Source organism: Chiloscyllium plagiosum, chromosome 7, assembly GCF_004010195.1.
Source record: "Chiloscyllium plagiosum isolate BGI_BamShark_2017 chromosome 7, ASM401019v2, whole genome shotgun sequence".
Lineage (NCBI taxonomy): Eukaryota > Metazoa > Chordata > Chondrichthyes > Orectolobiformes > Hemiscylliidae > Chiloscyllium > Chiloscyllium plagiosum.
In genome coordinates, this window is record NC_057716.1 from 46,741,931 (window position 1) to 46,754,774 (window position 12,844).

General features: G+C 38.9%; 1 protein-coding gene across 9 annotated transcripts in view; it reads left to right on the forward strand.

Annotated features, from left to right (window-relative positions):
* The window catches only part of gpr155a (G protein-coupled receptor 155a), a 59,122-nt gene extending 46,481 nt beyond the window's left edge, over nucleotides 1–12,641 (forward strand). For 8 of the 9 annotated variants that reach the window (XM_043693587.1, XM_043693586.1, XM_043693590.1 and 5 more), the window contains 7 exons: nucleotides 1,169–1,364; nucleotides 6,083–6,181; nucleotides 6,607–6,740; nucleotides 7,664–7,759; nucleotides 7,873–7,937; nucleotides 8,925–9,062; nucleotides 11,201–12,641. In XM_043693587.1, coding sequence (XP_043549522.1) covers nucleotides 1,169–1,364; nucleotides 6,083–6,181; nucleotides 6,607–6,740; nucleotides 7,664–7,759; nucleotides 7,873–7,937; nucleotides 8,925–9,062; nucleotides 11,201–11,411 — 939 coding nt within the window. In that variant the 3' untranslated portion in view covers nucleotides 11,412–12,641. Of the gene's footprint in view, nucleotides 1–1,168; nucleotides 1,365–6,082; nucleotides 6,182–6,606; nucleotides 6,741–7,663; nucleotides 7,760–7,872; nucleotides 7,938–8,924; nucleotides 9,063–11,152 lie in introns of all 9 variants that reach the window. The other variant, XM_043693592.1, reaches the window with a different exon arrangement.
* Nucleotides 12,642–12,844: the final 203 nt, after the last annotated feature.

Here is a 12,844-nt window from a genome sequence, read left to right on the forward strand (position 1 = left end):
AATGCTGTATTAAAAGAAATTGCACAAGTTGGAGCTTTCAATAGCAGAGGTTAAAATATATGGATGTAGGTTTGCTTGCTGAGCTGGAAGGTTCACATCCAGACGTTTCGTCACCCTACTAGGTAACATCTTCAGTGGGCCTCCGAGCGAAGCACTACTGATGATTCCTGCTTTCTGTTTATGTTTGTTTCTTTCGGATGGTGATGTCATTTCCTGTAGTGACGCCATTTCCTGTGGTTATGTCATTTCCTACTATGCAGAGCAGAGGAAAATCACCTATACCATGTATTCGAAAAGAATGGGTACCCAATGAATACAATCCGCTGATTTCTCAGCAACACCCCAAGCAAGCAGACAAAACACGTCCAGAAACCTTAGCCAATCTCCCTAAATCAAAACTGCCAGGAAATGACTGCCAGGCTACTCTGATCTCTTCGCATCATGGCAGCCCACAAACCCACCAACACAAAAAAAAGCAGCTAATGAACTTGAAAGACCCTATACAGCCAACAAGCAAAACTAACGTCATTTACAAAATACCATACAAGAACTGTAACAAACGCTACATTGGACAAACAGGCTGAAAAGTAGCCACTAGGATACATGAACATCAACTAGCCACAAAACGACATGACCCTCTCTCACTAGTATCCTTACATATAGATAAGGAAGGACACCATTTCGAGTGGGACAACACATCCATCCTAGGACAAGCCAAACAAAGACATGCATGAGAATTCCTAGAAACATGGCATTCCAGCCAGAACTCTATCAACAAAGATACCGAGTTAGACCCCATCTACCACCACCTGAGAAAAAGAACAGGAAATGACATCGTCACGGGAAATGACATCACCAACCCAAAGAAACATATAAATAGAAAGCAGGATTCATCAGTAATGCTTCGCCCGGAGGCCCACTGAAGATGTTACCTAGTAGGGTTACAAAACGTCTGGAAATGAACCTTCCAGCTCAGCGAGCAAACTTACGTCCAGAACCTCAACCTGAGCTACAAATCTTCTCAAAACTTGTTAAAATATGTGACTAGAATTATCAACTCAAGTCTGTTTGCTACAAGAGGTATGGACTGTATTCTGAATATTTTTATTGATCTGACCCTCATTCAGATTCTTTGGAAAGTTCCTTGTTCACATGCTTGTCATTGCAGGTTATTAGTACAGCAGCAGTGCTATCATGTAGCATTATTCTTGCGGGTTCATCATTGATGTTACTGAGTCGGAAGAGGCATGATAATGCTTACCAGATACTACAGCGCGATTCTATTTCCAGCAATACGAGTGAGAATCCTAGCCGAACAACAGCTACAAATGTCACTCCTGATGTAGAATTTGCAACTGGAGAAGGTGATGGTCTTTTTGATTTATATAACATGAAATGACTGATGTAGATTTATTCTCATTTCCTACTTAAAGATACTATATGCACTGTATTTTCTTATTATGCAAAGATAGTCTGGGTTGCTTCCCTGTCTGCCACCTGTGTTCCCCAGATTGCTTGCATTTTATTTCTTTATTCACATTAGTATATTTAGCAGAATGCTGAATCTTAGATTTACTTAACCTGGTGCCATTATTTAAGAAAGATAGTAAGGAAAAGTTGGGGAGCTATCGACCAGTGAGCCTGACATCGGTGGTGGGCAAGTTGTTGGAGGGAATTCTAGGGGACAGGATTTACATAAATTTGGAAAGGCACGGACTAATTAGGGACAGCCAACATGGTTTTGTGTGTGAGAAATCATGTCTCACTAAATTGATTGAGTTTTTTGGTCGGTTGAATGAGCATTTTCGAGGCAATTATTTAGCTGGTGCTGACTCAACATATAATCCCAGACATTATACGATACTGTCAATACCAGTCCACACAAAAAAATTAAATCGGCATGATTTAATAATATGTGATCATGGTTACCTTTGTCTACAAGCATATTTGGCATCAATTATGCAATCGCTGTGTAGTATAAGAAATGATAGCCAAATTGTGCACAGTAAGCTCCCACAAACAACAGTGTGACAGTTACAAGATGATCTGCTTTTGTGATGTTGATTGGGGACTGAACGTTGGCTGGACATCAGGGATAACTCTCCTGATAGTCACCAAGATAATGAGATGAAATCATTCCTGTCCACCTGCGAGAGCAGATTGGCTCTCGGTTTAACATATTTGAATGTTGACACCTTTAACAGAATACTGAAAGGCGAACTTCTCTTTCCAACTTCTCTTTCCAATCCTCCCTCCAAACGAAAGGAGTAGCCATGGGCACCCGCATGGGCCCCAGCTATGCCTGCCTCTTCGTAGGATATGTGGAACAATCCATCTTCCGCAACTACACTGGCCCCACCCCCCACCTTTTCCTCCGCTACATCGATGACTGTATCGGCGCCGCCTCGTGCTCCCACGAGGAGGTTGAACAGTTCATCCACTTCACCAACACCTTCCACCCCAACCTCAAATTCACCTGGACAGTCTCACATTCCTCCCTCCCCTTCCTTGACCTTTCTATTTCTATCTCAGGCGACCGAATCAACACAGACATCTACTACAAACCGACCGACTCCCACAGCTACATGGACTACACCTCCTCCCATCCTGCCCCATGTAAAAACGCCATCCCATTCTCCCAATTCCTTCGACTCCGCCGCATCTGCTCCCAGGAGGACCAGATCCAAAAACGTACAACCCAGATGGCCTCCTTCTTCAAGGACCGCAATTTCCCCCCCAACGTGGTCGACGATGCCCTCCACCGCATCTCCTCCACTTCCCGCTCCTCCGCCCTTGAGCCCCGCCCCTCCAACCGCCACCAGGACAGAACCCCACTGGTCCTCACCTAACACCCCACCAATCTCCATGTACAGCGCATCATCCGCCGTCACTTCCGCCACCTCCAAACAGACCCAGCACCAAGGATATATTTCCCTCCCCTCCCCTATCAGCTGTCCGTAGAGACCACTCCCTCCGCGACTCCCTTGTCAGATCCACACCCCCCACCGACCCAACCTCCACTCCCGGCACCTTCCCTTGCAACCGCAGGAGGTGCAACACTTGCGCCCACACCTCCCCCCTCACTTCTCTCCAAGGCCCCAAAGGAAACTTCCATATCCACCACAAATTCACCTGCACCTCCACACACATCATCCTCTGCATCCTCTGCACCCGATCTGGCCTCCTCTATATTGGGGAGACAGGCCGGCTACTTGCGGAGCGTTTCAGAGAACACCTCTTTGCATTAAACAAGATGTAGTTTATTGATTGATATTGGGAGCAAGGTATAGTGTTATAATAGGTATTGTTACTGAGACCACAAAGGAGACATGGAAACATAGAAAATAAAACAGGAGTAGGCCCTTTGACCTTTCAAACCTACTCGACCATTCATTATGATTGTGCTGATCATCTAACTCCATGATCAGTTTCCGTTTTTCCCCCATATTCTTTTGATCCCTTTCGCCCCACGTTTTATATCCAGCATATCATACAATGTTTGGCTTTGACTGCTTTCTATGGTAGCAAATTCCACAGATTTACCACTCTCTGGATGAAGAAATTTCCCTTCATCTCAGTCCTAAATGGCTCCTCTTCCTGCCTTTGTGACCAAAGTAGATAACTTCACATATACTGCATTTGCCCAATCATTATGCTTGTCCAAATCACACTCCAGCATCTCTACATCCTCCTGAAAACTAGCTTCCCATCCAGTTTGGAGATACTACTTTTAATTCCCTAATCAAAATCATGAACCTATATTTTGAATATCAGGAATCCTAGCACTGACCCATGTGGTACCCACCAATCACTGCTTGCCATTTGGGAAATGACCCATTTATTCCTATTGTTTCCTGTCTGCCAAATAATTTTCTATCCATCTGTATACACTGCCCCCAGTCACTGCTTTAATTCTACACACTAATCTCTTATGTAGAACTTTATTGAAAGCTTTCTGAAGGTCAACTCTGAGTTATGTCCTCAAACAATTCTGATACACATGTCCAGCATGATTTTCCTTTCAATAAATCAGTGCTTACTGTCTAATGCTATCACTATTTTCCGTGTGCTCTTCTATAAAATCTTTTATAATGCACTTGAGCATTTTCGACACTAATGACTTCAGACTGGCTGGTCTGTAATTCCCAGTTTTCTCTCTACCTTTTTTAAATGGAGGGGTTACATTAGCTACTCTCCAAGCTGTAGAAACTTTTCAGAATCTTGGAAGATGACCTCAAACCTATTTCTATGGCCACGTTCTTGAGCACTTTGGGATGTAAATCATCAGGCGTTGTGGATTTATCGGCCTTCAATCCCATTTCTGTACTAATATGAATTTCCTCTCATTCCTCTTTCTCACTAAACCCTGTGTTCCCCAACATTCATGGTATGCAATTTGTGTCCTCCTTTGTAAACACAGAAGTAAAAATTTTAGTTGGGTTAACCATTTCTTTGTTTCCCCTTTATAAATTCCCTAATTTCTAACTGTGGGGAAACTAACAGTCTTTTTCTCTTCACATACGTATAGAAACTTTTACAGGTGGTTTTCCCACAGGCTTAATCTCAAACTCTTATATTTTTTTTTTCTTTCATAATCAATCCCTTAGCCCTCTCTTGCTGAATTCTTAAACTGCTCTCGCTCCTCAGATCTATTTTTTGTTTTTGTTCCCTGGCTAATTTGTATGCCTCTTCCTTGGATAAAAAACTATCTATAATTTTCATTGTTTGGTGAGCTTTCCCATTTTACTTCTGTGCCAAACAGGAATGAACAGTTGCCATAAGTGGTATGAGCAGAATTACACCATTTGGCCAACTGAGTCTCCTCCACAGCTCAATCATTGCTGACAGTTCCTCAGCCTCTTTCTCCTGTCTTCTCCCTATAATTATTGCATGAACTCTTTGAATGTTTGCCATTGCCTTTCCCCTGTCATGCCATTAACTAAGGTTTCATTGAGAGAGCAACACTTATCCCCTCAAAGAAAATCAGTTATGTTTTCACTGGTTCCCGTTTCCATGGCTATTGTTTGGCCAGTGTTGTTGCTGTTGACCTCTGACTAGCAACTTCGGGGCTGAGATGTCTTGACAACAGGACCAGATTAGTCAAGAAACCTGCCAATCAGCATTAAATTGCCTGATTTGCCTATTAATATGATGGCTTCCTGATGGAGCCATCTATAGTCATTAAAGAAGCTCACCTCTCCACTTTATCTGAAAAATGGAAAGTCCTAGTCTGTGTGTATGTGTATGTGTGTGTGTGTTCAAATATATGGGCTGCAATTCTCCTAATTTTCACATTAAGTCTGAGGCTGGATGTTTTCAGTCGCAACTGACTCATTGCCCATCAAGAAAGCTTGCTGGATAATGGTTATGAGCTAACTGGTAAACTTACCTGCAAATTGCAAACCTCAACAATTGAGTCGCAGCTTTCCAAAAGCTTCCATCCAATAAGAGGATTGGATTCTGAGTCCCATAGACCATCTAGTCGAGACTTACTCTTCAGGGGACGCAATGGCAAAGAGGCAAATGTTTTAATTGCTTCTTGGGGAGGTGAATGATACGAGTAGAGGAGGGCTCAAGGAGGTCAGAGGCAAGGGCAGAGCATGTCTCTCGAAGGTCACCACTTGTCCCACCATCCATCCTTCTGATTGCTCCCAGATTTGGAGTAAATGTAGCCCTCTCACAACCTGCCAGACAGGCTGTTCTGGTTTGGAGTTGGGAAACTAGCTAGTTTTCTTTGCTGCCACAAAGGCAGATAATTGTGGAAGTGGCAAACTGAGGCCTCTAAGCTGCTGTTAATTAACCACTTAAGGGTCTCAATCGCTGGTGGGCCTTGCTCAGAACTTAAAGAGCAAAGTGGGTGAGTATCTCTCCAGGGCTAAATTGTTCCAATATTTCTGCTAGTTGGAATTCCACCCATGGGAAATGTAACGATTTTGGAGGAGATTGTCGGAGAAATATTTAAAGTGTAAACCTAAACAGTATCTTTATTGGGCTTGAAATGTTCATCTCCTAATTCCATGTGTAAAAAGTTTATTTTATTTGGCTAAATACAAAAACTAACATTCTTCTTCTTTACTGACAGAAATATGTCCATGTCAGATGGAAAATCAAAGTACATTATGTTGTTCCAACCAACAAGTTCAGAATAATGGCAGAAGTATAAATGAGGCATCGTTGAGTGGTATGTTTCGTGAAGCAATGTTGATTGACTTTTGAAGTGTAACATTAAATATTTTGATATCTAAAAGGAGCACAAAATGTATATGCATTCAATAGGAGTTTTATTCACAATGTCCTAGAAATGCTCCTCGAGCCAAATGTTGTTGTATGGATTTCAACAGGGAATTTAGTAAACATGTAACGGTTTTAAAACTTAAACAGACTGCATGCCTGCCATGTAACCATGTATTTGTGGTTGTAATCTTCATTTTTGAGTTAAATAAATTGATTTCTCACTATAGCCTAATACAGTATTAGCTCTGTGATCAGTCAACCTGTTGTTTTGAGTCTGATATTGCTAAATTGTCAACATTGCAGTTAATAAAAACTCAAAACAATAAAATGGTAGCTGCTGTTTTTACAATGTTGCTGTGGTGTATTTTGCAGCAGAACAATGTACAACATCATGCAATGCTGAAAACTGCATATTGATACAAGAAGAGCAGCATTTGCAGAATACTGATCCACAGCTGGCCAGACATGTGTTGCTGTGCTTGCTTCTCATTGTAGGCTTGTTTGCTGTAAGTTTAACATTAAAGTAACCATTACAAGGAAGAAATTAATTTTAATGAAGTAATAGAAGTGTTACTATATCATCTATAGTTTTATCTTTCATCTCACTCCGATTCCCTTCTTTCTTTCCTGAAAGTTGTGTTTCTTGCTGAACAATTTTCCAGCCAGTACTAACCTTCCAGTGGTGTCCCCAAGGTGCCTATCACAGTATCCCTACAGTATGGAGGCAGGCCATTTGACCCAACAAATCCACACTGATCCTTCGAAGAGCATCCCATCCACTCCGCTACTCCATCCTGTAACCCTGCATTTCCCATGGCCAATCCACCTAACCTACACATCTTTGGCCTATGGGAGGAAACCAAAGATCCCAGAGGAAACCCACACAGACACGTGGAAAACGTCCAAACTCCACACAGTCAGCTGAAAGTGGAATCAAACCCTGGTCCCAGATGTTGTGAGGCAGCAGTGCTAATCATTGAGCCACCATGCCTATCATTGATGTGAGCCTTGACTGAATTTCAGCAGATGTCTAGAGAGGCAAATAAGTAATTGAAAATGTGAAGCTTGCCTTTAACTTTCACCCTATGTTGCTGCTGTTTTAGTTAAACAATAGCTGTTGCCATTTTCATTTGCCTAAATAGTAATGTGGGAAATGTTTTCTCAAATCTTATTTGTTTTAGATTAGTCATCCTCAATGGGAGCATAGACTGCGTGGAGGTAGAGACATAGAATATTGAGGTAGATAGATGTTTGAATAAAAGAATATAAAATGGTAATGTGAAATTGAGGCCATGATCAGTCATGATATTATTGAAAGGCAAGCAGACTTGATGAGCCAAATGGCTTACACTTGCTTCTAATTCATATTCAAATGTATTTGTATTAATTTAATAAATAACAGTTTGATTTTTTAAAAATCATTTTTCAGAACGTATCCAGTTGTTTATGGTGGTTGGTTAATCATGAACCAGGTCGCCTTTATGTTGAGCTACAGTTCTTCTGTATAATCTTTAATTTTGGTCAGGTTTGTATTTTTTCCAAGACTGCTTTGTTGCCAATATTTCAACAGGAATTGAATTAGTGATAAATTTCAATCTAAATGGAAAATAATAAACCTATTTTTCTGTTTCCTTTCAGGGTTTTATTTCTTTTGGCATATTTGGGCTTGATAAACATTTAATCATACTTTCGTGTAAAAAGAGGTAAATAATTTTCTTCATTTAAGCCAAAAAGTTCTATTCCTCACTCGCAAACTGAATTGTCACTCATTTTAAATTAAACCAACAAGCTGAGGATCTTGCTGCTGACCATCACTGCAACTTGCTAATCACACAAGTTCTTCAAGTCTTGGCAAACTTGAAGTAGTGAAAAAATATGGTTTTCTATTAAGTAATCTGTTTATCTGCAATCATGAGATCCATAGGTTATTCACTTCTACTGTTCTAGCTGAAATGCAGCAACCTGGTTCACTAGTGGTAACAATGAAAGATGTCAAAGGGGACAAAGTATATACAATATGTTGAAATGCCAGATGATTTCCACATTAACATAAAGCTTTTATGCATTTGTCTATGATTTTCTGAATATTTACCTATCTTTCTTTGTTGACATCTAAAATGGGAGCTTCTTGTCGATGTACAAATATACTTATCTGCCTGTGATAACACAACAGTGCTTTCATCCTGAGTGAAGAGTGCAATCAGAATGTGACAAGTTTACAGATACATTTTCTGTTACATATCTGAATTATAATGGAAACATTTGACAGGATATGCAGGCTGAGTTAAATCTTTTATATCTGTTTTATAATATGCAATATATTGGTAAACACATCTTGTGTAAATTGGATTGGCACATTTGTTGACCCAAAAAAGATGGTGAGATGTGGATTTCTATTCCCATTACCTGCGGTGAAATTTTTTTAACTTGCGTTATGCTGTTGGTGAGTTGCCTTCATGCAAATTTAGAATACATTATTTTCACCATATTGTTTACCTCTTCAAGCAACTACCAAGATGGTTTAGCAGGATTACCAGGATGGCAGAAAGAAAACTAAATGGCTGTTGTTATTTTTCTTAAATACCAATGTTCCAACCCAAGGATGATTCAGTCAGCTCAGGAGTTGGCGTTTAACTATGTTTAATATATTTTGGCATGTCTTTGATTAATCATTCCACTTAACTTGACAGACTGGAATTCCTATTGCATGGAAGAAACTTAGGAGGACAGACTGACGATCCATTGACTGATGACATAAGATTGACTTGCCAGCAGTTTTCTCAATATCATATGGGTCAATGTGCCAGAGACATCGTCAAAGCGAGGAGGTATGAGTTTAAATTAGCATGACTCATTGTGCTCATCAACTTGGCATTGCCAATTAATTCATTGCATTTTATTAATTTGCTTAGACTCTAATAGCTTTATTTCAATCTGAAATATTCTGATTTTCTAAAATTGACTAATATTCTTAAAAGCTGGTGTCTTGCTTTTATTTGAATCCAAATTTTCTTTTATTCCTTTAATAATTTGTTCATCAATATAATTTTAATTGTGGTCCAGCATATTCCTCAGTAAGACAATAGATATGTTATTTGTGGAAAACTTTGAAAATATATGTTGTATTGAAAAAGTCCTTCTAATACTTTTGTTTAGAATATACATTGCACATTTATTAGTACATTACTCTGCAAAGACGTACTATTTGTGCTTACTTAAGTGATTTTTCTTTTTATAATTTTTTAATGTTAAGAATGATATGATGTTTGAGTGATTTTAGTTTGAAATAATCTGGACGAATAATCTGTACTATGTAGCACTTAAAAATTGTACTTCAATTATGTTTGAAACAGAATTAAGATGCAAAACTCTGGTTTTAGCCAATTTTCTCTGATGATTTAATAAGTATTAAGCAATAATAAATATTATGTAATAAATTCATCCATTTTTATAGATAACCGTGGTAAAATTTAGTTTAGTTTCAGTACTGTCAACAAAATAGGATTTAATTCTTGCCAAAATCATTTGACACCATTACAGTGTCTCACAGAAAATGCATGGTGCAGGATAGAACTTCCTTCCAGTGAGAGCGCTGAGAGAAACATTTTCTTTGAAAACAATAAACTTAATTTTTTGAAAAATGTTCTTCCTAATCACTCCCAGGATGGAAAAAAAAACTTTTTTCTTCATTCATAATCTGGCCATAACCTGGTTCCTGTGGTTTGGATATTATACGTGGGTGAGGTGGGATGGGATCTTGGGTGCAGTCAGGTTGGTGCAAAGATAGATATGTGCAGAGTACTAGAGTTTAGGATGAAAAACGCATACGTTTGAGTTTCCTTATATGATGTGTTCAATTTCACAGCTTGCATACTGACAAGTTTTCTGCCTGAAAGTGAGCTTAATTTGATTAGCTTTACTTCCAGATAGGTGCAGAGGACTCCAGAGCAGGTCACAGGTGTAGGGTTGGTCCAGTCTCCCAACCACAGGTGTCTTTGTACTGGGTGGGTGATTTTGTAGAGCCATGGGCAATCAGTCCTGCTTCTCCTGGGTCAAAAGCAGTGCTGGGAAAGTACTTAGTTCCTCCCTGAAGCTGTCTACACATTTTCTTGAGGTCTAATAAGTCTAGCCAAGCCATGGTTGAATCAGCAAAGCAGGTTATATCAGAAGTTACCAATCAAAATATTTAAATTGTCAGTCTATCTCCCAAGAGCAGATTGGCTTGCCTAATCTCCGTTAAGTCCAAAAGCCCATTCACAGAGCCTGCGCCGTTGCAATCACCCAAGCCACCTTCCATTTCATCTGGAGGTCTAAGATGGACCATGTCCGCAGGGGCACCATGTACGAAACCATGGGTGGCATGGAAGGAACGTACCCCATGCCTCCCTCATCATGATGGCCACTTCCGTTTGTGGCTGCATCGAGTTGTGCATAGACCCTCCGTACACAAACACCAAGTGTCACTACGTGTTGAAGTTCTATCTCCCCAGTGTTGCAAAGGATGGGTCTGGCCATATAGTTAGACCGTGCTGTGTCACCTGTCCTTAATGGAGATATTTGCAAAGAAAAACATCTTTGACCACAAGTCCTTCAGGAAGTGATCAACATTTGGTGTCCTTGAGATTCTGTGGGAAAAGAACGTGGAGGATCCCGTTGAGTTTATTCTCTGAGCAGAGAACCCCATGATTTTCCTAATCCATATGTGGATGTTAGATGAGCAGTCTTCCAATAAAATGGTGCTGGAAGGTACATGTGAAAGTTGGACTTTCTCTGTAACTTTTCAATGATACCACTATATATTTAGTTAAACCCGGCTACAGATAGTGACATTGATTTAGGCATCATTTTACTTAAATCTTTATTTCCTACCATGCCACCTTGTTCTACTGTTTTTGGTGTTTCCTTTCCTGTGAAACAGTGATGTGAGACTTGCAGACCAAGTGGATGAATCATTCCTTTGACACAGGTGTGGTGCAGAAACCTTCACAGATGTCTTCCGAGGCTGTGATCTAGTGGATTGGTTGATTCAAGTTGGTCTGGCCCATGACCGAGGAGAAGCTGTTAAGTATGGAGATCAATTACTAGAAGGTGGTGCCATTCGACACATTACCAATGAATATTCATTTCAGGATGAATCTTTGTATTATCGCATGTCGCATGATTTGTACAATTATTAGAGCTGCTTTGAATCTACAGATTAAATTTACAAGATTTTCTTCATTGCCATAAAACACAGTATGATATATTTTTAATTTCTGCCTTTTTAAAATTCTTCATACTATTAACCAAAGAATTTGGAATCCCATTTACTAAATAAAATTAAGTTTGCTTCCAATTTTTAAGATATAAAACTCATGCTGCATTAGTGTATTGAAAGTAATCTCGGATCCGTGAAAGTGTTAAATGTGACAGTAGTGTCAAGGTGGACAATGATTTAAGGGTTTGCCTTCCATTGTATTGTAACCATAATTGAGTCAAAGTGATGAGATCACATTGAAATACCAAGCTAATATTTTGCGTTTTACTTTTTGGAACAGAAAAGCTGAAAACTGCTTTTGCAACAGTTCTTTATGGAACTAGACATTTAAAAACTTTCAATCTTCCATGTGTTCATTCATCATTGTAACAGCCTTGGGATTTCTCCTTAACATTAATAAAAAATAAAAATTGACTAAAACAGGGTTAAAAAATAGAAATGAACTGAACATTGAGTCATTAATTAAATGTAAATTACATTCTTAATGACTCCAGTCTTTATATATATCTTCATAACGGGTGTGCTAAAGTTTGCATAACTATATGTTTAAAAATTGCACTTTAAGTTAAAAGGGATACTTTTAAATTCATTTTAAGATATGTAAAATACTATGTGAAAGCTGAATCTTTTAACTTTATTTATCCAAATTATCTGTTCAACACTGAATTTTCAAAGATCAAGAAAGAGCCTGATAAAATAGAGATGGGTTGACATCCCTATTTAAGTTACTTTTAGCTGTATGGTAAAATAATTTAAAAAGCATATAAATTTTTGGAATGTAAGGTTTTGGTATTATAATATTTTGATATGTTTAGTATGTCCCCATGTCCTGTACAAATGAAGAAATAAAACAGTTTTAATACTCGAGTTTTTAGAAGACTGGAATAGTTTTGTATTTTAATGTGTAGTCAGATAATATATGGCTGAACTTGAAATTCAGATTTCATTTGTGTTCATTTAAACATTGCATATCTTGAGATAAGACCCTATCATTCTTCAGTTTGTTGATTTTGATTTTGGTTTCTTCTGTAGAGTAATTTTTTTTTAACTTATTAAGCTGCAACTAAATTTAAGTAGTGAAATTATGATGTTTATTTGTCTGGAGAAAGTTCCAGTGGTATGTGAACATTAAATGAAAGTGCTCAGAAAAGATGGTTCTTAAGCTTAAATTTCTTTGTTAAAATTTGATAACTATTTAGCTCACATTTTCCACACATTGATGCGATTGATCCCAACCTGGATCAGAGTCTGGGCAAAATGACAGTGAAATAGTGCTGATTTGACATATACTGATATATATCCCAAATGCACTGGTGCCCTCTATGTAAGTAACTGCCAGGAACCACTTTTTTT